Source organism: Sciurus vulgaris, assembly GCF_902686455.1.
Source record: "Sciurus vulgaris genome assembly, chromosome: 16".
Lineage (NCBI taxonomy): Eukaryota > Metazoa > Chordata > Mammalia > Rodentia > Sciuridae > Sciurus > Sciurus vulgaris.
In genome coordinates, this window is record NC_136477.1 from 53,414,432 (window position 1) to 53,442,363 (window position 27,932).

At 39.4% G+C, this 27,932-nt stretch overlaps 2 protein-coding genes across 4 annotated transcripts in view; one reads left to right on the top strand and one right to left on the bottom strand.

Annotated features, from left to right (window-relative positions):
- Positions 1-19,025, bottom strand: METTL6 (methyltransferase 6, tRNA N3-cytidine). Of its 3 annotated transcripts, none has more exons than XM_079114435.1 (6): positions 18,887-19,025; positions 17,448-18,125; positions 16,597-16,731; positions 12,550-12,720; positions 1,482-1,623; positions 1-303 (listed from the first exon to the last, which is right to left on the bottom strand). In XM_079114435.1, the coding sequence occupies exons 2-6, from the start codon at positions 17,670-17,672 to the stop codon at positions 104-106; spliced, it is 873 nt and encodes a 290-aa protein (XP_078970561.1). In that variant the 5' UTR covers positions 17,673-18,125; positions 18,887-19,025; the 3' UTR covers positions 1-103. The 3 variants fall into 3 exon arrangements, with proteins under 3 accessions (XP_078970561.1, XP_078970560.1, XP_078970562.1); XM_079114434.1 differs by having other exon boundaries at positions 17,448-17,800; positions 18,887-19,022; XM_079114436.1 differs by lacking the exon at positions 16,597-16,731 and having other exon boundaries at positions 17,448-17,800; positions 18,887-19,022.
- Positions 19,007-27,932, top strand: part of EAF1 (ELL associated factor 1) — a gene marked incomplete at its 5' end in the record, with an annotated part of 14,810 nt that continues 5,884 nt past the window's right edge. The window contains 4 exons of the mRNA XM_079114426.1: positions 19,007-19,370; positions 21,794-21,888; positions 24,840-24,976; positions 26,540-26,733. Coding sequence (XP_078970552.1) covers positions 19,007-19,370; positions 21,794-21,888; positions 24,840-24,976; positions 26,540-26,733 — 790 coding nt within the window. The remainder of the gene's footprint in view (positions 19,371-21,793; positions 21,889-24,839; positions 24,977-26,539; positions 26,734-27,932) is intronic.

A 27,932-nucleotide genomic window follows, 5' to 3' on the forward strand; every position in this document is an offset into this window, starting at 1 on the left:
CACTTGCTCCTTTTTTTAATACAAAAATTATATGTGCTCATTTAAAAAAATTAAAATATAAAAATAGACAAACTAAAAAAAGTAATTTCAAGCTCTCCTCTCCTCAAGGGGAGGCACAATTGCCAGGCAGGTGACCCAGGCCTAGGGTTGCAGGCTTCAGGTTCTTCGAAGGCTTTCGGAATTTGCTCTGAAGGAATACCCGTGGCACACAGAGGCCTTCCTTTTTATTCACTGTCTCTCGAAACACATACTCGTTTGCCACTTCTTCATAACCTGTGTCCACAAAGAGCTGAGCCAGGAATTCTACAAGACAAGCAGGCCAACAATGCTCAACATCCAGATAATAGGAAGGAAGAAAATCTATGACTAGAGTGAAAAAAAAAAAAAAAAAAATCACCTAATGGTGATATTCTCAGGAAAATTTAACCCCAATAATATATCACTACATATTAAATAAAACAATATCTATGTAACAAAAATAAAGACTCTTACTAAGGGTATCACTCCCAAGGATGTGCTCTGAAGTACTCTACAGACATTACTATTTTCTCAACTATTTATATATTTGTTGATTTTTGGTACCAAGGATTGAATCCAAGTGCGCTTACCCACGAAGCCACATCCCTAGTCTTTCAAAATACTTTTTAGAGATGGGCCTCTTTAAGTTGCTTTAAGGATTAGCTAAGTTGCTGGGACTGGCTTTGAACTTGTGATATTCCTCTTTTTTTGAGACAGGTCTCACTAAGTTATCTAGGGTATCACTATGTTGCTGAGGCTGTCTTTGAACTTGCGATCTTCCTGCCTTAGCCTCCTGAGTACCTGGGATTATAGTCCTGAGTTACCATACCCGGCAGATCCAATTACTTTTATTAAAAAAAGGTTGCTTGCCTTTGTGATCTTGGAAAGTAATCTTAAGGCATTAAGATTATTTATTTGGGGCTGGGGAGATAGCTCAATTGGTAGAGTGCTTGCTTTGCAAGCACAAGGCCCTGGGTTCAATCCCCAGTACCGCAAAAAAAAAAAAAAAAATTATTTATTTGCTTTATTTTTGACTGAAGAAATGATTTGCCCTCCCTTCTTTTCCAGTACAGTTGCCATAAGGCATCCATGTAGCGTGTCAGAGCCTGTTCATTATCCCAGGCTCACTAAGTAGGCCCCGTTACCGGAGAGGCCCATGAGCTCCCCACAGGCAGGGGCTTTGTTGTCCTACGTGCTGGGTAAAAGGTGTGCACTGAGCTTATCCCAGGAACCTGTGTGTGTGCTATCTTTTTTTTTTTTTTTTTTTTTTTGCAGTACTGGGGATAGAACTCAGGGCCTTGTGCTTGCAAGGCAAGCACTCTACCAGCTGAGCTATCTCCCCAGCCCGTGTGTGTGCTAAGTACACCTGTAAGCCTTCCCAGACTTTACTGCAGTGATAATGCAATCAAGCATATCAGAAATAAAGAATAAAACACTTTAAGGATAGGTTGCATTCATCTTACCATCAGTAAAAAAATATGATCTGGTTCCATCTTGTCTAACATAAAAGTTTTCTCCAAGTTTGCTGCCAGCTTTAAACCTAAGCATGGCATGATCATACAGCCCGTAGTCACGGAACAAGACGCTTTTGCCTGGTTTTAAAACCTATGGAACAAAAACAAGCTGCAAGTAACTCTGGGGATCCCAGTTAAACAAAATAAAATCTGACTGTTAGGAATTCAAATAACTTATAGATTTGCAGCAATTAGAAAAGAATCTAGACTGAAATACCCATAATATGTAGGAAAAAGGGCCAGCTAGTGAAAGGGATAGGAAGACCTGGCAGAGCCCCATAATATTGGAGACAGTTCTTGAGCACCTCCAAAAGCACTCTGGAAAGCCCAGTGTCATACAATTAAAATGCAAAAGACAATAGACCAGACAGTATCATCCTCACTAAGCACATTTATTGGCTACTTGGTAATACTTGAACTATCAAAATCTCTTAAAAAATATGACATCATTTTCAGCCTTTTCAGTAAAAATTAAAAAGATGTCATATTTTTTAGGCTGGTTTTCCTCATTCAGAGTCTCAGCTCTGGTTTCACTGGAATATAATAACTTACAGCTCACCCGCTATGCTCGTAACTGACACGTCTGGCACCTGACAGCTTGCCAGATGTTTCTTCATTAGATTTTCACCCAATTCTGAAAGGAAGGAGTACGACTGTCACACCTCATGTGAGATGAGGAAAACCACCCTTGAGAGGGTTAAGCCATCTGCCCTCCACCATCACTCACTAGCTACTAAGTCGGGGAGTCAGGACTCACACTTCGGTCACAAGGCTTCATACTGTGGAACAGACACTTTGGTTAGCCCTGCGGGGTCGGGGTATGTGTCACTCTTCACACTATGTAAGAAGAGAGGTGCTGAGGGGAAGAGGTCAATTTTCGTATTCTTCCCCTGCTACACTGGACTTGTAGACGTGGGGAGTGGATAGTCAGGCCAGAGTGTAACACCGCAGTGGAGAGGACCAGTGTTAGGACCAGGTGGTGAGTCCCGCACAAATGTCTTTCAAAGACAAGATATTAGAGTAGATATCTCCATAATAAGATGGAAAGATCAGCAGGGTGTGGGTACAGCTCACCTTACAAAGGAAACAGCTACATGCTTTCCAGAATGAAAAGAAGTACACACTGTGACACCTTTTTTTTTTTTTTTTGACACTTGCTTTTTATGTGAAAATTCTTTCAAGTGGTTTAACACTACCCAAATGAGAGGGAACTGGAAAGGGGGGGGGGCACTGTTTTTTATTAAATCTTTTTCTCACTCATCACACCTCAACAAGATGTTTTGAAAGCATTTACATTAAAATGGACATACATAACCTTTTGTAATAGATTTGTCTCCTTTGGAAATGTGCGTGATGTGCTATCAAATTTTTAAAAGCAGTTAGATGTATTTTCTCTTCCTGCACAGAATAGGAAAGATTGTCCATGATGTTTTCCATTTGTTTGAGATTTTCTCACTTAATAAACTCTTATCAATACTAGCATGTCTTTTAAAAATGTTGTCAGTGAAGAGCGAGCCTCTCAGATAAAAACATTCTTACCTTGGTCAGAAATGCTATGTTTTAGAATGTGAAAAGTTAAGAAGGAAAAAGTCTGAAACATTTAGTTCACATGAGAGTTATTCTTCATTTCAAAAGGAAGGGCTGCATGGGATAGTGGAAAGAACACTCACTCAGGAATTTGGAAATCTTGACTCAAATCTCAGTTCTTCCATTAACTAGTTGAATGGCAAGTAATTTCATCCCTCTGAATATGTTTTCTCATCTGTAAAATAATAATTATGATACTAATGCCTCTTTTGATCACGACACTATAGTTAATCAGGCATTTCCCAATGTCACTTTTTTTCATTTCAACAACTCTGAGGGTTGGTAGATTAGGTACTATTAAGCCTACTTTTGGTAAGGCTGGCTCAGAGTAAGTGTGACTTACTTGCCGAAGGTTTCAAGGCAAATCAATGACTTTAAGACCAAAGTTTAGTAGGTCTTCTGATGACAAATCTAGCCTACTTCACTCTTCTATTAAAAAAAAAAAAAAAAAAAGTTCCCTCTGGTGTTAACTTGGAGTGATTAGATTTACATTATGACAGCTTATTCCTGTGACTATTCATGCAAGGGGCTCAGAGCAGTCCACAGGTGTCTTATCACCAGAGGCTAAAAACTGCTTCTCCCTCTAGAAATTTCCTGATGAAACACACCATTTCAAATGAATGAACCAGGCAATGAGAAGGCAATCACTGCTGCTGTAAACTCATTCCAGATAAGCTAGAAAAAAAAAATTCTACTGAAGAGTAAAAAATAGGAGGAACGCTGAGATGGAATTTGTTACTAAAGGAAAGCATGGTCTGGGACAGCTTAAATCAAGTTTTTCTTTTATTTGTTTCTTTTTTTTTTGGAATTGGGGATTAAACCCAGGGGTGCTTTTCTATATTTTATTTCCAGTGTCTCGCTGAGTGGCTTAGGGCCTTGCTAAGTTGCTGAGGCTGGCTTTGCACTTTCGATCCTTCTGCCTCAGCCTCCTGAGCCACTGGGATTTCAGGTGTGTGCCATTACACCCAGCTCAGTTTTTTTTTCTTTTTTAATATAATATTTTATACTACTAATAAATAAATAAATAAATAAATATGTGTGTGTGTGTGTGTGTGTATATATCTACACACACACACACATACATACATATGTATACGCACACCCACAAAAATTGTGTGTTTTTATGACAAGAAGTTCGGGAATAGATGAAACTAATCTATGAGGATAGAGGTCAGAAAACTGGTCACCTAGGGTCTCTGGAGGTGGGGTGGGGGCACTTGGAAGCCTGCAGAGATGCTAGAAACATTCTGTATTTAGTTGGTGTTTACATGAGGATATGCATGTGGGAAAACCCCTCTAACTGGTCTAGGGTACTTATTTCAAGACTATTAAACCTTAGGAAAATAAAACTACAGATAACAAAAAAAGTTATGAAATTATAGTTGAGCTCTATCACCCAGTTTAAGAATCAGACCATTATCAACAATGCTGCATCCACCTGTAAGCTCCTCCTCTGCATCATAACCCTGCCCCCTTCTCCTACACAGAAATTCTCAATCTAGAGTCCAAGAGGTTGAAGGTTAGAGATCAGAGGACTGTCAATATAAGTAGAAAACAAAGTTGCATCTTTATTTTCACTGCTTCTAATGGAAACTTAGCACTCAATTATGAATTTAGGCAGCCAAAATTTTGACAAAATAAACCAAAAAGAGCCTGGAGCCATTGCCTATGCCTTAATTCCAGTCACTCAGGAGGCTGAGGCAGGAGGATCCCAAGTTTAAGGCCAGCCTTGGCAACTTAGCAAGACCTTATTGAGGAACTTTAGATTATGTAGAAGAAAATGAGAGGAGGGGGTATGAAAAATGGTGGAATGAGACAGGCATTATGGCCCTATGTACCTGTACGATTACACGAATAGTATGAATCCACGTCGTGTACAACCATAGAAACGAAATGATGTACCCCATTTGAGTACAATGAATCAAAATGCAGTCTGTAAAAAATTAAAAAATAAATAATTAAAAAAAATAAAAAGGGCTGGGGAAGTAGCTCCATGGTAAGCCCTTGCGGAGCATGCACAAAGCTCCAGGTTCCGTTTCTAGACTGCAACAAATAATCTCCCCCCGCAAAAAGACCCAAATATTCTTGCATCATGGTGCAGTCCTTGCATATGCTCAATTTACATTCTCTGCCAATTGTTTTCCCTTTTGAAGTACACAAATGTCTTGACACCATAACAGGGACTTTACAGTGAGGCTGCTACATGAAGTTACAAGAGAGAAAGAAGTCAAAGCAATAAAAAGGTGTCAAGCAAACTTGTATTTTGGTGTAAAATTTATCATGCAGATTTTGTGAGTAAATAGGATGATTTGAGAACACTATCATATTGCCTTGATATTCACGTGTGTGCACACACACACACAAACTTTTTTGGTACCAGGGTTTGAACTCAGGGGCACTTGACCACTGAGTCACATTCCCAGCCCTTTTTCATATTTTATTTAGAAACAGGGTCTCACTGAGTTGATTAGGGCCTTGCTAAGTTGCTGAGGCTGGCTTTGGGAACTTGTGATCCTCCTGCCTCAGCCTCCTGAGCCACTGGGATTACAGGCAGGCACCACTGCATATAGTGGATTTGTTTTACTTTAAACAAATTTATGATGAGTGTGCCCAAATAAACTTTTTTTAAAAGTATGGTACATACTAGATCACCACTACAGAGCTTGCTAATGAATGTGTTAATTAAAAATCACATCATATTGAATTTGTCTTATAACAAATATGACTGAAACTGTATTTTAATATGGGTTTCCTTTGTAACCCACTTTGACCTACTAAAATAGGCAGCTAACATTCTGAGGGGTTCATAGGTTTCACTAGACTATCAAGGGGGTTCATGGCACAAAAATAACAAGCCCTGCCTTAGAAATCCACCAGCCTGGGGCTGGGGAGATAGCTCAATTGGTAGAGTGCTTGCCTTGCAAGCACAAGGTCCTGAGTTCCAATCCCAGTACCACAAAAAAAAAAAAAAAAAAAAAAAAAGAAAAAAAAATCCACTAGCCTGGATTTGCATTATTAATCTACTATTTTTCTTTCTTTTTCTCAATGGGGGAAAGAGTGAGAGGTTGCTCATAAATGCATCATGTTGTAAGCAACTTGTTTTTATCCCTTTTTTCCAGATAGGGTCTATGTTTCCCTGGATGGTTTGGAACTCCCTATCCTCCTGCCTTAGCCTCCTAAGTAGCTTCAATTACCATGTGTGTCACCATACCCAGGCAACAACTTGGTTTTTGAAAATTCACCCATGTCATTATATACACTTGGAGTCATCGTCTTTCAGTGCTACATGGTGTTCCAACTGTCAGCACATACTACAATGTGTGTCTCCTCCATTGTGTTAAACTGACTTCCAAACTGGTTACTCTGCTCCTATCTGAAAAGTACAAGGGGTTCTGCAGATCCACATTCTCATCAGTACTTGGCTTTATCAAACTTCTTATTTTGTTAATCCAGTGGTGTCTTATTATGGTTTTATCTTACATTTCCTGGGTCACTGAGATTATTCTTTCACATGTTAACTTACCCTTCTATAAAATGACTGAGGGCTGGACCATTTTCCTATTAACTTGTCTTTCATATGGATAGAACAGGAATTCTTTGTGTATTCTAGATACTATTCTTTTGCCAGCTGTAGAGATGATAAATTACTTTTCCCAATTTGTCTTTTGAGTTTCTTAATATTGTATTTTAAACAGTAGAAATACTCTCTTTTCTTCTTAATTTTTCCTATTATCATCTTTATGCTTAAAATGCTTTGGGTCTCCTTTGAAGTTTTCCCCACTTGGAGGTCATATTTTCTCCTGAGAGTTTTAAACTTTTGTCTTTTTTTTTTTGGAGGGGCGGGTACTGTGGATTGAACCCAAGGGTGCTTAACCACCGAGGCACATCCCCATCCCTTTTTAATACTTATTTTGAGACAGGGTCTTGCTAAGATGCTTGGGGCCTAAGTTGCTAAAGTTGGCTTTGAACTAGCAACCCTCCTGCCTCAGCCGCCCTAGCTGCTGGGATTACAGGTGTGTGCCACTGTGCCCAGTCATATAAATTTTTTTTAATGACCTTCAATATGCTGTGTATATAATTTACTCTCTTGTATTATATAAACTGGTCTTCTACATAAGAACAGATTTGGGCTGGAAGTAGCAGCGCAGGCCTACAATCCCAGCTACTTGGGAGGCTGAGGCAGAATTTTAAGTTCAAGATCCTGTCTCAAAACAAAACTAAAAAAAAACTTACTTAGATCCTGTCTCAAAACAAAACTAAAAAAAAAAAGGGGGAGATTTGGCTTGTGGCTGTCCTTTGCAGGCCCTGATGTGATGGAACATAGATAAATGAACATAAGCAATATAACAGTAAGTGAAAAAGTCAGAGTGTACATTGCATGCTACTCCCTTTTTTGTGTGGTGAAATATACATAACATATATTTTACTATCTTTTTAAGTGTACAGTTCTGAGATATCGATACATTCATCTTACACTCTTGTGATTAATGGGAGGGTGTACAGGTGACTGAAGCAGTAGTGCTCTATCACTGAGCTATATCCCCGGTCCTTTATTTTTTGAGACAGGATCTCACTAAGTGGCCTAGGCTTGCTTCAAACTTTCGATCCTCCTGCCTCAATCTCCTGAGTAGCTGGAATTACAGGCGTGTGCCATTACATCCAGCTGTTCTAATATTTTTGGTTAGACAATTATAATTTCTACAAGTAACAAATTTTTCATTCTTAAAGTTTTAAATTAAATTTTGTATTTTTGAGCTGTCTAGCACCTCCAGTACAATGCTGAAGAGAAGTATAGTCACATGTCATGTAAGGAAGTTTTGGTCAACAATGGATTGCATATATGACAGTGGTCTCATAAAATTATAATGGAACTGAAAAATTCGTATCACCTGGTGACATCATAGCTGCCATAATCACAGCACAACACATTATGCTACTTGTGGTGATACTGGTATAAAGAAACAGACCACACTGCCATCTGTATAAAAATATAGAACATGCAATTATGTACAGTACACAATACTTAATGATAATGACTATGTTGCTGGTTTATGTATTTACTATATGTCTTGGTATGTTTTTTATTACTACAGTGAAATACCTGAGGCTGGCAAGCTTTATTTAAAAAAAAGGTTTAGTTAGTTTACAGTTCTAGAAGTTCAGGGGCATGGTGCTGGTATCAGCTCTGATGGTAGATGGCAGAACATGTGTGAGAAAGAGATCGCACAGAGAGTCAGAAACCAGAGTGAGGGAAGGGTAAGATTTTCTCTTTCTATAGCAACACTTTTGTGAGAATTAATCAAATATCTCACAAGAACTGCCTTGATCTCTTCTGAAAGTAACCTCCAATGACCAAAGAACCTTCTAAAAGATCCTATTTCAAGGGTTCTACTACTTTTCACATTGCCATACAAGGGACCAAGCTTCTTTTTACACATGAACCACTGGGGGACACACTTCATGGTATGTATCATAAAGTTATGCTATATTTCTTTTCATTTTAGAGTGTATTTCTTCTACTTATTAAAAAAGAATTTAACTCATACATTGCTGGTGGGGCTGCAAATTGGTGCAATCACTCTGGAAAGCAGTATGGAGATTCCTCAGAAAACTTGGAATGGAATCACCATTTGACTGTTACCCCACTCCTTGGAATATATCCAAAGGATTTTTTTTTTTTTTTTTTTAATCAGCATACTACAGTGACGTGGCCAAATCAATGTTTAGAGCAGCTCAACTCACAACAGCTAAACTATAGAACTAACCTAGGTGCCCTTCAACGGATGAATGGATAAAGAAAATGTGGCACATATACACGATGGAATATTATGCAGCCATAAAGAAAAATGAAATTATGGCATTTGCTGGTAAATGGATGAAACTGGACTATCATGGGTAAGTGAAATAAGCCAATCTCCAAAAAGGCTGAAGTTCTCTCTGATATGCAGATAGGCAGAGGGGAGGTAGGAGTGGAGGTTCACAGGAATGGGGGGGTGGAAATAGGAAAGATAGTAGAATGAATCAGATATAACTTTCCTATGTTCATATATGAATACATGCCCAGTGTAACTCCATATCATATACAACCACAAAAATGAAAAGTTATACTCCATGTATGTATAGTATGTCAATTTCATATTATACATATGTAGTTACATACATTCTACAGTCATATATAACTAAAAAGAACAAATAAAAAAAAAATTATTTCAAAACTGCAGCAGCAGCAGTCTGTAAGCTTGGGAAGCCGAGGCAGCAGGATCATGAATTCAAAGCCAGCGTCAGCAACTTAGTGAGGCCCTAAGCAACTTAGCGAGAACTTGTCTCTAAATAAAATATAAAAAAGGGATGGGGATGTGGCGCAGTGGTTAACCGCCACTGGGATAAAAAATAACAACAACAACAACAACAAATCCACAAAAACCTGCAGTGAAAAAACAAAACAAAAAACCCTGCAGCAGCAGACTCACATTTCTTGTTTACTGTGTCTTGAACACATCATTTTTCTCTTGTGCTCGATTGAATCATGTGTTATTTTGTTTACTGTGGCCCAAGGAGCAATAGGCTATTCCATAAATACATACCACGAAGTCTAGATGTGTAGTAACTATAACATTTAGGTTTGTGTAAGTGTACTCTATGTTTACACAATGACAAAATTGAATTGTTAAGTGACACATGACCGTACTGACAGTGGGCACCCTTATTCCCATCTCTATACCTACCTATATCCCCAGCTCCTTCCTAATACTTGGAACCTTTTGTCCGTGAAATCCCTGGTACACCGGGCACACTCTTCTGAATGGTGCCTTTGTATTCTTGTGCTCACAGAATCCTGACCATCCCCTTTCAAGTCGGGTTGTGTCTTCTCCCATCACCTTTGCACCACTAGGCCTTGCTCCTTTCTGTGCATTCTTCGTCCTCCTTATGTCTCCTACTATCTTCTCTTGAGTCAGTTCCAGGGTCATTTCCCTCCAAGTATCTTCTGGTTTAGTGTATTATCTGAATGCTATTCCACTTTTAATTCTGGTCAATTTCAATGTACACGTGGATTGTCCTTCCAAATATGCTGGCCTCTTCATGATTTGAGCTTCTCTCTTCTTGAGATCTTGTCCTCCACCCTATCTATACCATTTACTCTCATGGTAATGTCTAATGCCTTGTCAGTACTAAGAAGTATAACATGTGATAGTTCACACCTGTAATGCCAGTGACTTGGGAAACTAGGGCAGGAGGATGGCAAGTTTCAGGCCAGTCTCAGCAACTCAGCAAGAACCTAACACACACACACACACACACACACACACACACACACACTAAAGAGGGCTAGGAACACAGATCGGTGGTAAACCACTGAATTCAATCCATCGTGCCAAAAACAAAACAAACTAAAAACTTTCAATGTTGGACAAGTGACTCTGTCCACCCTCATCTCTTCTGCTCTCTCTCTAGTTTCCACCCTCACCTGGCCCTCCAAATCAGGTGATTCCTAGCATCTTTTCCCTGATGCCTTTTCTGGCCTCTTTAGCCTAAGTTCCAGGTTCTGGAGTATTCTGCGTTCTCAACTGCTCACATACCAGGGGACTGGAAGTAAGGAAGGAAAAAACCTCACAAAACTCACAAGTTGAGGGCTAAAATCAAGACCTAAATGTTTAAAAGTACTGTTTTAAGGGGGAATAATTTCCTAATAGGTTTCTAGTGATTTGAAACTTCTATCTCTTACTAATTTTAAAAAGTTAATACCAGGACCAAGCGCAGTGGTGCATGTCTCTAATCCCAGTGGGAGGCTGAGGCAGGAGTTCAAAGCCAGCCTCAGCCAGAGGCCCTAAGCAACTCAGTGAGGCTCTCCACCATTCAGAAAATCAGGGGCCACAATCACTCTGCTTTCAGATGGAAATGAGAGCAATCAGCAAGTTGAAGAAGTAGATATTGGGTAAGAGAACTTCTGTGCATTTAGATTGAACTCAGGGGTGCTTAACCACTGAGCAACATGCCCAGGTCTTTGTTGTTCAAGATAGGATCTTGCTAAATTGCCGAGGCTGGCCTCAGACTTGCAATTCTTCTACCTCAGCTTCCCAAGTAGCTGAAATTACAGGCATGTGCCACCTTGCCAGGCTTATTATTCTACTTTTAAATACACTACAAGTGCTGGGTGCAGTGGTGCATGTCTAATCCCAGCAGCTTGGGAGGCTAAGATAGGAAGATTGCCAAGTTCAAAGCCAGCCTCAGCAACTTAGTCCCTAAGTAACTTAGTGAGACTGTATCTCAAAATAAAAAACAAAAAGGGCTGAGGATGTAGCTCAGTGGTAAAGCTTGCTGGGGTTCAGTCCCTAGTACAAAAAAAAAAAAAAAAAAAAAGATACTAAAACTATCATATGTGGTTTATGTAAATGATAATGGTTCATACTTTAAAAAAAAAAAAAAAAGGTCTTGGCCCTCCAGGAGTAATGAATAGGGCTGGGGCTGTAGTTCAGTGGCAGAACGCTTGCCTAGAATGTGTGAGGCACTGGGTTCAATCCTTATCACCACATAAAAATAAACAAAATAAAGGCATTCTGTTCATCTACAACAAAGCTTAAAAAAAAAAAAAAAAGAAGGGATGAATAAATGAAAGCACACATTTTAATATATAATAAAATGCTTAAGTTTAGAATGTAAAGATTCATTGGTTTAATTGATTTTTAAGGTTAACCAACACAGCAATGGGTTGTTCATAATAGATAAAAGATCTTCCACTATAGTTTATAAAGTGCCCAGATTCATGATGTCACCTTCATCTGTGAGACACTCTGATTTTATAGACAAGAAAACTGAGGTTCACAGATGGAAGATGGCTTGTCTGGAGTCACATGACTTCTTGAGCGAAGCTTTACTTCTTGGGTGCTACAGCAGCAGTTGCAGTTTGGGCTCTTCCCAGTTTAATAACAATAATGATGATAGTAACAACACCCTAATGGCTGACTTTTAAAGAGGACTTACCAAGTTCTAGGCATTGTGCTAAGAACTTTATACCTATCTCATTCAATCTTCCACAAATCCTATATAATCTTGGAACTATTATTTCAACATGTGCAGGTAAAGAAACTGACGCTGAGAGAGGTGAAGGAACTTGCCTAAGTAGAAAACCAGGATTTGTGCCTAGGCATTCTTAACTTCTTATCCACTGACCATATTTCCTCTCACCTCACAGATCTCAAAATCATCCTTGCTCTAGGGCTGGCCAAACTCTGAAGAACAGTCACAGCACTGAACAAATTCAAAGTTGTGGTGGGTATTTTATGCCAGAAAATCCCTTTTAATATACCAAATACACAATCTGTGTAATGAAAATGAAGAGTCTGTGACTCTAGCCAGTACACGAGCCTCAGAGGGAAGGTGAACCCGGAGATCTGGATGTCCAACCCTCAAGTACAGACCCCCTATCACCAACCTTATAAATGTTTTGTAAAACAAGGTGCATCTTATCCGGGTGAATGGCTGAGAGCACAAATATCAACATGACAACGTCCACAGATTCTGGTGGTACATGATCCAGAAGGTCATCTTTAGTGAGATCACACTGGAATACCTGGCATCTCTCTGTGTTGTATAAAGGATTTTGCTAGAGAAGGGGGGGAAAAAAAAAAATTTTAATGCAACAAACCATGCTGACATATACAAAAACATACGCCATCAAAAGAGCCTATTTCTAGTTGTGTACTGCTACACAGAAATGAAAGCACTTTCTATTCTGGATAAAAACCAAGTACTCAATCATTCACATATAAAGGATGTACGATTCAGAGCAAGAGGCAAGGTATCATTTTAGCAAATCAATTTTAACTGAGGAGAGAATGTAGTCTATCAGTTGTTCAAAAGTGAGCATTTCAGAAATGTGTACTTCCAGAGGGATGATAACATAAATGGACCTCCGCTTCCTTAATCCTGCTCAGAATCATCCCCTTTAAGCCTAAGCCCTGTGGGGAAGCCTTCCAATTCCCCTTCTTGGGAGGCGCCCATGATTCTTCTGTGGTATATTTTCCCTTGATGTAGCAAGCTAAAAAAAAAAAATTTTTTTTTTTTTTTAAACTATAAGGGTGTTCCTCGTATATTTTCACTGGTGGGCTTCAACCCATGTATAAGAGTATTGTGAAGAAAAATATTAAGATTTTCCTCCATAATGAGGACCTGAATAAACAGATAAAGTTACTGGAAGGGAAAATTCAATATTGAAAACATGTCAATTCTATTCAGAATTTCACCTATAGATCCAATGCAATCTCAACTGAATTCCAATAGACTTAAAGAAACTTGCCAAAGTAAATCTAATTTATTGAAGCAAAAGTCAATTTTTAAAATGAAGAAGGAGACACACAATGGAACATCAAAACATATTACAAAATATAATAATAAAACAATGTGGTTTGAGAATAACAAGGAAATCACCGAGACAGAAAAGTCCCCAATCAGACCTGTGTGTATGAGAGTGAGTTTAGGACTTTACATGACAGACAAAGGATAACAATTAAGATAAAAAGGTAGATAACGAAGGTGACAATTATCAGAGTAGGAAAATGAATTTCTCATTCAATCAGTGTTACAACTTTCAGTTTCAGCTCAGCCTTCAAGGAGTGGAAAGACACAGCTCCCAACCTTACAAAAGAAAATAGCTGGGAAGAGCAAAGTAATGACTCTTTTTGTGAACCCAACAAAGGAAAGAGATCACAGAACCCACCAGTCCAAAATCTGGAGAAAGATGTGTTTTCATCAGGCAGACACAGACCCAAGCACTGCTTACCTGAGGCCAAAGCCCTCAGCCTAGGAAGACAAAACCAGAAATTTGGCAAACTGCTAGAGACCAAAAGTGGGCATTGGAATGTGGAAGCATAAGACTGTTTCCAGCCCTCTGAAGGGGTTTCCACTGGGAATAGTGCTAGGGTCTCACAGAGAGGATGGCGCTTTCTGGTGGTGGTTTTTCTCATATCCTTTAAAGAAAACACTGAATCTGCATGAAAAGGTCACCAGAGGCCTGCAACCGAAGGACACCATGGGATACCTCTGCAGCTGGGGCAAGTTGCCCAAGTCCAGTCAATTTGTAGGGAGAATGTCCTCAAGATCACAGAGAGGACATTGATAGGTACACTCTGCAGTTGGGAGAGCGATGGGCAAGAAAAATTTTAAGTAGAAACACATATGAAGGTCATACTGTTAAGGTATAGGCCCACCACATAGTTCAAAAAAGAGCAGGACATTAGAGAATAATAAATACTTTCTCCCATGCCCCACCAACAAGTCCCTAGTAATAATAACCATAAATTGCAACCAGGAAACTACAAGAGACAGACTCTATTTAGGGAAGAGGATAAGGGAATACCCAAAGCCAAGCCACCAGAGGAGTTTTAAATCTGGTGCCCATAGCAACAACAAACCTCACAAGCAACTATAGCAACAGCTTCAAACACAGTCCAGTTCCTGGCTAGATTATTACAAATTCCTATTATCTCAGTATCTCCTGCCCTAATTTGTCCAACTTCAAGAAAGAAGTACAAGGCATACAAAAGACAAGAAAACACTCTGAGAACGCAATCTTTAGAGTTAGACTCAAATATGACACAGACGATGGAACTAAAAGTTTGGGTATTTAAAATAACATTGATTGAATTGTTTAAGGCTCTAATGGAAAAGAGATTGTGTGCAAGATTAGGTAGGTGATTTTAGTAATGGCAACTATATAAAAAGACTCAAATATAAGTGCCAGAAACCAAAAACATGGACATGAAAATGAGTAATTATGCTTCTGACAAGTTCATCAGCAGGAACACTTGCTGCTTAGGAAAGAATCAGTAAACTTAATGACAGGACAATAGAAATCATACAAACTCAAAATGCAAGGAAGAATAAAGTGGGGAAAAAATCCCGAACATTTAAGAGCTGTGGGGCAACGGCAAAAGAGAAATACTTGAAAAGAGTATATTTACATATTATAAGGTCTTCAACATATCTGGTAATAAGGAAAGAACAAAATATAGGGACAATACTTTATGCCCAAAGATTGGCAAAATTAAAAAGACTGGTACCAAATATTGAGAGAATAGAGAAAAAGTTGTCTGTAATTTATTGGTGAAATTATAAATTGGTATGATCTTTTGGGAAGGAAACCTGGTAGTATCTATAAAAATTTAAATGTGCATACTCTTCTTCCAAGAATTCTACTTCTTCCATTATCCATCACAGAGAAACATGTACACATATGTTTTGGGAAGCATGTTTGATACCCATCACAACAACCCTGATTATAAGAGAAAAAAATTAAAAACCATATAAATGAATACCAACAGGGCAAGTATTACGTAAGTATGACCTATCCATTTTACGGAATATTATAACAGATAAATATAATGTGGTAATTTACATGTATTAACATGAAAAACTGCAAGAAATAATTTAGAGTGAAAAAATCAAATTACATTAAATATAACACTACCTACCACTATTAAAAAAAGATCTAATGGATGCTAAAATGGCAAAAGGTTGATGGAGAACTAAATGTGTGCATGCTGTGAACGTGCCCCCCACATATTTGTTAATGGCAAAAGGAAAATATTTTTATAGCAAGGGAATTAGGCAGTTACTACCTTAACCCAGGGATTAAGATGACAGCTAGAAATTGTAGGGAGAGCAACAGATATTATCACCTGACAGAATGCAGTATGCAAAATATAACATCACTTATAAATATATTTATGCCAAGATATTTTACCTGATTTAAGCCTAACTTTTAGTTTACATGAAATATAGAGAATAGAAGGAACAAATTAAACAATAATACAAAGAAACAATCAGACCAACTTGGAATGTGAGAACTTAGTATAGACTGGCACAATTTATTATAGAAAATAATATTGTAGTACTTATTCTAGAAAATTCCCCAAAAACTCAGTAGGAAAAATTGTAGGGCGTAGGACAGGTGTATTTTAAGCTAAGGAGACTTAAATGACATAACGGAAGGGTAAGAGGTAGTTTGTGCTTGGATTGAAAATAGCTATATAAGGTACTCGGACCTACCTGGGGAAATAAGAATCTGGGATAGGTACTAAAGACACTAGAGAATCATAGTTACTTTTGTTGGCTATATGCTAATAGTGGTTAAATAGAAAAAAGGCCTTATTTTGGGGGGACATGTATATAGACAAATTTAGGAGTGAGTCTTGATGTCTGTAATCCACTTTAGAATAGTTCAGCAAAGAAAAAGTCTATACAGTGGGTGTGAAGTATATACTTTTCTTGAATAAAGCTGTGTTTCTGTATGTGTTGCCTATGTATGTAAAAAAAAAAAAAAAAAAAAAAAAAAAAAAAAAAAAAAAAAATTACAAGCACAGTGATCACAGCCAGAAAGTGGACTGGAAAGAGAGACCTGAAGTTAGGCAAAAGGGTGCAAAGGGAAGGTCGGACACACGAGAAAACAGAAACATGCCAAACACACAGGTGGTGCACCGACCTTAACAAATTCAACTGCTCTTGGAGAAAAATCACAGGCATAGGCAAAGATATTCGAATCTTCTTCTAAAAGCGGGAATAAACAATTTCCAACCCCACAACCAGCTTCAAGCATAGTTAATTTTTGACCCTCAAACTGGTGAAAGAGAAACCAAAGTTACAATACGTTACATTTTCATAATGAAGAAACAAACCAAATTTAAAGACCCAGAATGTGAGAGATAGTCTCTCATCCCACTGAGAAGATAAACAAGAAAACTAATAAAATTTAATACCAGTACCTCATTTATCACTACCCAACATTGGGTATTTTGTTGTGTAGAAAAGCCCAACATAATGGCTAACTGAACAGCTCTGAAGTTAAACTGCCTGCACTCAAACCCCAAATCCTTTTCTGCCCCTATATTCTATCCTTGGATAAATCACTTCAATAGCTCTGTGCCTCAGTTTTACATACAAATGGGAGTAACAATACATTTCACAAAATTACTATAAAGTTTAAGTGAGACAACACATCTTCTTAGAAAAGGGCCATAATAAATAGTTCATTAACTGCTATTATTTTCAATTTGTCACTAAAGTTCACTCAGTATGAATGAATATTTAATGTTTACAACTTTCAGAGTAGCCAAAAAATGGAAAACGACCACTCATATCTTCTCTTCTACACATTAACCCAGAAATCGCTAAAACTAGAAACCAAACAGTGTATTTCTCTCCTAAAGTACCAAGCATTTTGATAGACTTTATAAATTCTCTATTTCATACTCCCTTCACAAATGCAATAAAGCAACCCTCTTCTACAAACCTCAAATGAAGAAAAGTTCAGGATAAGGTGAAGTATCAGCTTACCTCCCTACATAATCTTAGCTCCTCAAACTCTCTGGTGGTCCAGTGTCTATCTTTGAAAAAATTGGTACTATTTCTTTTGTAAAAAAGGTCCCAGTTCTTCTGAGCATCTTTTTCCAGTTTTTGCTGTTTAAAATCTGACACCAAAGGTTGGTTTCTTTTCAGTTTCTCCTCTTCTTCAGAGCTGAGAATTCTGGCCTGCAGTCCTTTCCTTTGTGATGAAGCCATCTCATCTATGTTGGTGGCAATGTATTTAACACTACTTAAGAGTCTCCATCCTTGAATAATTTGAGGAATCCATACTGATACTGAAGACACAGGGTTTTCTCAGACACATTTTCTTCAGGCCTAGGATGCTTCATACAAAAAAATGAGATTGTCATTAGGAGTTCTAGAACAGTTCTGTAGAATGCAGAGTTAGTGGTTCTACAATAGTTCTTTTTTTTTTTTTTTTTTTTTTTTGGATCTAGGGATTGGACACAAGGGTGATTAACCACTGAGTCACATCCCTAGGTTTTTAAATTTTCTTATGCTGAGCCAGGGTCTCACTAAATTCCTCCGACTTGTGATCCTCCTGCCTCAGCCTCCCGAGTTGCTGGGATTACAATCGTGGGCCACCGCGCCTGCCTCTACAATAGTTGTTGTAAGAAGCTGAGTTGTACTTATCAAACAAGATGCTTCCTAGAGAAATGAGATTCTAGTTAGGGGTTTTAGAACCCGTTAGCGGGGTCTACAGTAGTTCCTTAAGACACTGGGTTCCATTCACCAAACACCACTGGCTGACTCTACCCAAAACTCTGCCCCCTACAGGAGGACAGGTCACAAAGAAGATCAAGACACAGTCCCTACCTTCAGGAGCTTACATTCAGTAGCCAGGACTGTCTCAAGCACCGAGCTCTGATTCATACCGGAATGAGCCAACTATTACAATAAGTCGGTTTCGTTTGGAAAAAGAAGAACCCCACGAATAGACTGAGAAGCCTTGGAGAGAAAATACTCATCATCTTCGGTGCCCGTCAAAGGGGTGACTTAAAAACATCCACGACAGTTGCCCGCACTGAAAACGGGTAGTCAATTGCCAGGATCAAGGTTTCCCTAGGGTCAGAGATACGGCTTTTTTCGGAGGACAGAGAACTAAGCTCTGACCGCAATCAAGCTACCGCATGAACCAGAAGGAGACGTCGCTTTCCATGGGCCAAAGTCCTCTCACCGTCATCGCGGCGCCAAGTAGGGGAAGTGACCCAATGACGCGCGGTTGATGTCCCGAGGACCCATCTCTCTCAGGACACTTGGGATAAACTAGGCCGCACCGGTCACTAGGACCTGCGGAGAGCGGCCCACACATTAGCCATGAGACTCGCGTTAACCTAGTTTTCCACGCTCCAGGCTCACCGCCATCAGGTTCCCTGGCTCGCTTATCGGGTAAAGGAGGGCACACTCACCCCTCCGTCAAGCACGGGTTTCGAGGGCAGAATTCCGGAACCGTGGTGAAAAATCCTGAGCCTTGACAAAACCAGCGCGGAGAACTTCGAATTGGGTTTTCCCGGCGGACTTCTCTTGCCATGGCACCGCCTCTGCTACTTCCGCTAGGAACCCGGAAGTATCTTCCAAACGCCGGAAGTCCCACGGCCTTGCTTCCTCAGAGTCTTCCCCGACCCCGACGCGGAGACTTGTTTCCGGCCACAGGTGAGCGCCGGCTCGGCTCTCCTTGGGCTCCGGAGCGGTGTTGCGGGAGCACCGTCCTCCCGGACACCGGCTCCGGGAGCTCGTGCTGGGGCCGCGCCAGAAGAGATCCGATCTGGGCGCGAGGCCGGTACGGGACCATGAACGGGACCGCGAACCCGCTGCTGGACCGCGAGGAGCATTGCCTGCGGCTCGGGGAGAGCTTCGAAAAGCGGCCGCGGGCCTCCTTCCACACCATTCGCTGTAAGTCAGCGCGTCTCGCGGTTCCCTTCGGCCGCTCCAGCCACCACATGACAACCTCGGCTCCCTCCTTTCTTCCTTCGGCCCTCAAGGGTCCAGGGACTCCCCTGCCCACGTCAATTCCCTTCTCTTTTACCCCAGATCCTCTGGCACCTCGATTTGTTTCTTTCTTTTCTTTCTTTCTTTCTTTTTTTTTTTCTTGGATTATTCCTCCCAAACAAAATCTTTTGTCACTCCCGACTGTTCTTTTACCTTATAGTCCTAAACATTAATCCCGAAGGTCACTGGCCTTTTTCTTATTTCATCCCCTCGATTCAACTCCTAAACCAAAGTTCCCTTCTCCCTTGAAACCACCTCCTTTCTTTTATCCTGTCGTGGGGGAGGCGGTCTGCGCATTTAAAAGATTTACCGTTTGCCATAAGCCTCATTTATTCTTTCTATTTCATTCTTTCCTCTGCTTTCCTCAGCTTTTTCCCCTCTTCTGTCTTGGTTTTGGCCACCCTGACACTTTGTTATCCCCCTGTACCATCAAAGAATCTGCATCCTTTCTGCACCCTATCAGGTTCATCGCGCCCCCTGCCCCATGTCTTTTCGTACCTCATTTTAAACTGATGATGCCTTTTGAGGTCACCGACACCACCCTGGTTTCTGGACCAGATCCCTCGTGGTGAAGAATAAAATTAGAATTTGTAAACCTAGCATAGGTTAAAGTATGATCTGTGTTTGGAAACAGAAGAGAGCAGACCAAAGAATGTGGAAATAGTCATTATGCTGGACCTTTTTCTAGGTGATTATAGACTGCTGAGAGGAAGTACTTATACTCTGTCCTGGGTAAAGATTTGGCTGTTAGGAATTGGCTGACTGAGCACATCCCCCTGTGATTCACAAGCTTCTGGTTTCCTGTAGTGCTAACACTGGTTGAGACTTGTTTTTGTCAGAGGAACTAATAGATGTGACTCAACACATAGGAAGAGGGTGTGTTAGAAAATGAAGTTCCATCTTTGTATGGCCTCTTGCCATGCCATTTCTGTGCTTCTTACTGACAGCAGATCCAGCCCTTTCAAAGAGGATATTGGGAATGTGATTAAACCTTCATTTCCTGAGTTTACTAAGTTGATCAGATCAACAGAATACAGTTCTTCCAGTGAAGGGCAATGTTCACGTATACTCCTGGCCTGCAGTTTGAGGCAAGTGTGTGTTAAATGTGAAGTAAGATGGCAATTAAGAAGCACCACCAGGATAACCTTTGGAGATACGGCCCAATCATCTATCTGGTTTGAACATCTACAGAAGCTATGGAATTGAGTATGGCAAATTGTGGGGGTTTTGGTGTCAGTTATTGTGTGCTTAACTGGTGAGCCACATCCCCATCCCTTTATTTTATTTTTATTTTTTGGGAAGATACTGGGGATTGAACTTAGGGGCATTCAACCACTGTTTCACATTCCCAGCCCTATTTTTTATTTTATTTAGAGACAGGGTTTCACTGAGTTGCTTAGTGCCTCACTGTTGCTGAGACTGGCTTTGAACTCAAGATTCTCCTGCCTCAGACTCCCCAGCCACTGGAATTACAGCATGCACCACTGTGCCCGGCTTCTTTTTTCTTTTGAGACAGAGTCTCACTAGGTTTACAGCCTCACTAAGTTGCTGAGGCTGGCTTTGAACCTGCAATCCTCCTGCCTCAGTCTCCTGAGTCACTGGGATTACAGGGGTGTGCTGCCACACCTGGCAAGTGTGGCAAATTCTGACAGTTTCTATGCAAAATGAAATTAGCTTTTATGATGCTGTGGCCTTTCATATTTCATATAGTGTTTATAATCAAGTATTTTTTTTCATGTGCTTTGTTGCTTTTGATCTTCACTACCCTAATAAAACACCTTATTTTGGATGATGAGGCATTGATTTTCACCTGTCCCTTGGGAGAAGGAAATAGTTTAGGCCCTCTCACCCCCTGCCCAATATAATCCTATGGGGGTTGGAGCACAAGTATATGGAAGTATCTCTGAGTTAGAAATTATTGAAGCTGGATGAAGGTACTTATGGGTTTATTGTACTTTCTTTCTACTTTTGCATATGTTAAGTTTTCCATAATAAAATTGTTTTTAAAAAATTCTAAATCATTTTTGCTTTTCATTTATGTGAGTAATAAAATGTTTAATTCTTAACTGAACATGGGGTGGTGCACATCTGTAATCCCAGTGACTAAGGAGGCTGAAGCAGGAGGATCACAAATTTGAGGCCAGCCTGGGCAACTTAGCAAGACCTTGTCTCAAAATAAAGGAAAAGTGCTTGCCTAGCATGTGCAAGGCTGTGGGTTCAATCCCCAATACCTCAAAAAGGAAAAGAAGAAAAAAAAAGTAAATTCTTAAGTGAAAATGCCCAGGAATCCCTTATTCAAAATAACTTTGTCTTTCCTTTCCCTTTAGATGATTTTAAACCAGCATCTATAGACACATCCTGCGAAGGAGAGCTTCAGGTTGGCAAAGGAGATGAAGTCACAATTACACTGCCACATATCCCTGTAAGTTTATTCCATTGTTGTAAGGATCACCGTGAATCCTCATATATTATTTAATTGCAAATTGAATTTCCTACTGTAAAAATGTTTTAGATTTCTAAAGTGCCAAAATAAGTGAAATAGGAATTTTGGGTGATGGGGTGGGGTGGAGTTCAATCAAATTGCTCAGGCACTTGATTTAAAATGTTTCTTTTGTCATTTCCCTGTCTAGATACCTAACTCCTGTATTAGATGTGCATAATTTTTCTCCTAAGCAACTCTGAAGAGAAAAGTCCTAGGTGCTCTGATGATAGATAGCCTTTTTAGTTCATGAGCATGGGGCAGGACAGGACTGACATCTTTATATCTGGTATGGGGTCAAGTGCAGACTGATAATCTTAGGCAGAAACCAGAAGTTTGAGCATTTGGCCAATTTAAGGATGAAGTACTCAGTTAAAAACTACATTGAGGGGCTAGGGTTGTGGCTCAGTGGTAGAGCACTTGCCTAGTATGTCTGAGGCACTGGGTTTGATTCTCAGCATCACCTATAAATTAATTAAATAAAGGTCTGTCAACGACTTAAAAAAAAAAGAAAAAACTACATTGAAGCCAGATGCCATGATGCACACCTATAATCCCAAGTACTAGGAGGTTAAGGCAGAAGGATTGCAAATTTCAGACCAGCCCAGGCAAACTTGGAAGACTCTGTTTCAAGATAAAATAAAAAAGAGGACTGGGGATGTAGCTCAGTGGGTGAGCACTCACCTAGTAGGCAGCAAGCCCCAGAAACAAACAAACAAGGCAAAAAAAAAAAAAAAAATATATCTTCTGATCACAAAGGATCACACAAGATGCTCTTTGTAAACATGTGTCATTGTACTTAGCAGCTCTGTCCTAGAACATGGTAAGTTTGTGGTGGCTACTGACAGAATGAAAAGTCTCTGGACAGGGACCTGGAAACCTTTGTGCTGAGGAAAAATTATCTTCCCATTCAAAGTGCTGTTTGATTACTTGTTGTCTGTGGCAGGTTACATCATCTCCCTTTGGACCTTTGTTTCCCAAATGTACAATAAAGGGGTAGATAACTTGTCCCTAAGGTCCCTCTAACTCTGCGTTTTTACTGTATGAGTAAGAAGTCAAAGAGCTAAAGTTTTTTTTTTTTTATTCTAAGCAAGGCTTTAAATCCTATTATGGACAGATATTAATTGAACAACTACTGAGGCCCAAAGAATATAACCTTAAGCAATACAAGCAAATTTCTTGCCCTTGTAGAACTTATGGTCTGGAGTTTAAATGAATATTAAAAAATATAGCACATACTTTAGAAAACTAGAGGAAGCTTCCTTAAGTAAATAACCTTTGAATTTAATTTGAATGTAGGGTAACTTCAAAGGAGATTCAAAACATAGCAGGCAGAGCTGGGCACAGATCTATAATCCTAGCAGGAGGCTGAGGCAGGAGGATCGCAAGTTCAAAGCCAGACTTGGCAATTCAGTGAGACCCTAAGCAACTCAGTGAGACCCTGTCTCTAAATAAAATGCAAAAAGGACTGGTGATGTGGCTCAGTAGTTAAGTAGCCCTGAGTTTAATCCCTGATCGAAAAAAAAAAAAAAAAAACCTGCTTATTTTTATGATTAGTGTATGTATATATATGTACACACACACACACACACACACACACACACACACACACACACACACACGGCAGCATATGCCCTGGTGTACACCTGGCATCCTAACTACTTGAGGGCTGAAACCAGAGGATCACAAATTTAAGGCTAGCCTGGCTGACCTAGCAGACTTCGTCTTGATAAGTAAGTAAGTAAGTAAATAAATAAATAATAAGGCTCAATAGTAGAACATCCATAGGTTCAAAGTCCTAGTATTGGGGGTGGGAGAGGAGGTAGCAGGCAGAGGCTTATTAAAACCTGAGGCAGCAAGGAGCTTGAAGATCTGAGAAGCTGCCCTGAAGGACACGGAACCCAGAGTTGGATGGTGCAAGGCTTAAAGATTCTATCCTTTGGCTTAAAAGCCACAGGGGAGCTATTTAAGGGCTTAGGCAGATAAGAGCAGACTGCTTACTGAGGGTAAAGGGCTGCCCTCTAGAAGGCTCTGTTGGTTATGGGCATGAGGGAAAGCCCTGGACTCTGCAGTCTTAAAGAAATTTAGAGATCACTCACTAGATGTACTATTCAGGTTTTACTTAGACATGTTATGGTTAATTTATTTTTCTCAGTTCACTTTACTATTCTTTTTTTTTTTTTTTTTTTCCCTGCCTAAAAGGTTTATTTTAACTCAACAAGAAGTTATCAAAGTGGGTTATAGGATACCAAAACCTAGATGTCCCTGAAAAATATTGAATCCAAATAACACAAAGCTTAAATCACAGTAGACACTGTGTTGTATTATATTAGAATTAGTATCTCTCAACATTATTTATCGATGATAGTGCCACATTTATTTTTATTTTTTCAATTGATAAATTCCATTTTATAGTGAATTATAATATATATTGCAAACAGAAATAATTTTAAATTGAAAATATCACTCATAAAACGAGACAGAATGAATTATTTTAAAGTCACATTTTTGTAATAAATGTCATTTTCTCTATTTTGCCCATTTTTTCCATCAGAAATTGATCACAATATTTAGGAAAAATTTGAAATGTATAACTTTTTTTTTCACTTTACTGTTCTTTGTAACATTTTCTCAAACCCTTAGACACATATGTGGTAACTTAAATTTGTACTACCTTTCTTGATTACCTAGAACCAGTTGTAAGGTCATAGATTCTGGCTGGATTATTTCTCCTTTATTTTTGTATAGGAAATCAGAAGGAGTTAAAATAGAAATCAGTTCTTTTATTTTTGAGTAGTTCTGATAAAAGTTTTGATGAGCTGGTCATTTATAAAGTCAGTTTTGATATTCATAATCTGCTTAGTTTGACCGTTTTATACTTTTGTGGCAAATAGGGATCCACACCACCAATGACTGTGTTCAAGGGGAACAAACGGCCTTATCAGAAAGACTGTGTGCTTATAATTAATCATGACACTGGTGAATATGTGCTGGAAAAACTCAGTAGCAGCATTCAGGTCAAGAAAACAAGGTATGTTAAAAACCAGATTCAGATTTATATGATGTTTCTACACCATTGTATTATCTATTCCAGTTTTATTAAGATGTGAATGTGGGATGTTCACAACTCCATCCGTGTCTTCTTACTCAAATCACCAAAATGTGTATTTTCCTCAAATACAATAAAAAGAAATAATGCTTTTAAGACAGTAATTTATAATTAATCCAATTTTATCAAATTCATGATTGTTGCTAATGTACTGCATAAGGGATGAGATTTGTATTTATAAACTTATAATTAAGAAAGAATAATTGCATAACTTCATTGGGGTAAAAACATGACTTTTATAGGGTACAATTGAGGTGACTAATGCCTCATTAAATTAAATTAAAACTTTGCCTATTTTTTTTGCCTAGTGAACTTTATTTAATATTTCATTCAGCAGGCGCACTGCCTTAGTTGAAGCCAGTTAAAGTTTATTTGAAAATCAAAATTCATTCTATAAATAGAAATAAATTCCATTTATTATATTATAATACAGTAATTATTATAACATAGTAATTCAGTTTTAAAGACAGTGTTACAATCTAATGTTTTTGTTTGTTTCCTTGTACTAGTTTTCTTCATCCACTCAATTCCACAAAACAATACAGTTTTGACTATCATTTACTGAGAGATTATCACGTGCCAGGAACTACGCTTAGATGCTTTATGTGCATTATCTAACCTTTGCAAATAAATTTTAGAAAGGTGCTATTATCTTTAAAACAAAACCAAACAAAACAAAAACCTCAGAAACACACGAGGAGACTGAGGTTTAGAGGTTGTGAGTTACCTGAATTGGACTGCATGAGCCGGGGACCACCCTGGGCAGTATGCTCTCTATTTGTATCACCGTCTGCAGTGAAACAGGTGCTGTGGTCCCTCCTCCAGTATCTGGTGGTGGTCCTCTGTTCCCTTTCTACTCAGTGTGATCTGGGGACTTGTTTGACATGCACAATCTCAAGACCTACCTAAGGTCAGACTCTGCTGAGACCTCCAAGTGATTTGTGCACGTGATAAAGTTTAAGAAGCAAAAAGAAATTGTTAATGGGTAGAATTGTCTTAGTTTGGGGTAGAACTCTGTGACGTGGTGGGCAAGCAGAAAATAAATAATGGAAAAATTTGCCAGCTGGCCAGTATTTCAAGAGCTAGTTTATTCAGGAACTCCTGAATTCATACCTGCATATGGCATACAAGTCAAATAGTCATATTTTCTACTAGTAAGGTGGAATCTCATAACCACATTGTAGCATACATGTTTTTTTCTCATTGCTATAAAATGTGGGCTCCTTGAGGGCAACAAGGCTGCCTTTTTTTTTTTTTTTTTTTTTTTCTTAATTTCTCTATCCCTGACACACAGTGCAGTACTGGAATGTGGCAGACCCTCAGTTGTGTAACAGTAGTTCTCTTGACCAAATGACACTTAGCAATATTTTGCAGTGGTCTGGAAAGAGCCTGGGGTTTTGCAGAGACTTCCAAGAATTTGGTCATCTGAACAAATTGGAGAACTGCTGTTTTCGCCCATCTGATTTAAAGTCTGCCTCATTTCAGAGCTGAGGGGAGCAGTAAGATCCAGGCCCGAATGGAACAGCAGCCCACTCGTCCCCCGCAACCCTCACAGCCACCTCCTCCTCCGCCGCCACCCATGCCGTTCAGAGCACCAACGAAGCCTCCAGTTGGACCCAAAACTTCTCCCTTGAAGGATAACCCCTCACCTGAACCTCAGCTGGATGACATCAAAAGAGGTAGAGAACATTCTCTAGAGCCGTGATAGCTACATGGAGTAGGGTGTCCATGTTCGAGTGATCACAAAGCTGCTGTATTGACCTGGCAGCAGGGACATTTGCTATTATCAAAAATTTTCTTCAAAGCTTACTGCTCCAGAACTGCTGGGTAGGGTCTTCTGCTGCTTATTTGTGACTATTGAGTTGTGACTGTCTTGGCCACATTCTTCTAAAGGCTCAGAATTTAAATAAACATGACTGCCATCTAAAGCTCCATATGGCACATCTTTAAGGCTTTGGAGAAAGAAGGGATTCTAGATGTTGGGCAAATGTGGCAGTGTTTCTGAGCTCCACACTAATGTACCTGAGTTCGAGGACCATTTAAAAAAACATCAAATGCTTTGTGCTAACACAAAGTGTATAAATATGAAAGAGGCCATGGGATTAGTGGAAATGGATTGAGGCCTAGAAAGACTTAAAGGTTTGGTTTGGCTCTCTCCACTGCAAGCCTCAGACATGTTTACCTTGGCTCTCTCCCCTGTATAGTCTGGTCCTCCAACCTGTTAGAAGTTATGAGGCTAAGTATTTTATTTCACATTCGAAAGTTTTATGAAACAAAGTGAAATCCATGATAATAGAAGACGGGGAAAGATGGAGAATTGTTTTTGATGTTTGCCGTTCCCAATTATAGAAAATACTGCCTTTTAGCAAATAAAGTCACTCTCTGCACTGTGCAGTTGTTATACCTCTTGATTTTTTTTTTTTTTTTTTTTAAACTCGTGGATACTAGAATGCTGTTGTGGAAGTTTCCACTATAGTTGACTAGGAATAAGATGGTGAGTTGTTGTGTTGTACTTAAAGGAGCCATAGCCATTTAAGGCCATATGGTATGTTTGGACAGGAAAGTCTGTCATCTTTCTTGGTGTGTCCCTAGACATCAAATGACTAGGTAAAACATGATTTTCCTTCCTTACATTTTTGAAAAATGCAAACCTGACAGACATTGCCTTTGTTCAAATATGTGAACAGAGAAAAGGAATGGTATTCCGCCATCTTTCTTCCTGCAAGCCTCCATAGAGCTGGAAAGGACCTCAGAGGCTGTCTGGACTTCATTTTTCCAGAGTGACTTGGAAAATTCTTTGACTTCCTCCTGGGTCTTGCTGTTGGTTGAAGGTAGATCCAAAATAAGCACTCAGACACTCCAACTCCTAGTCAAATAT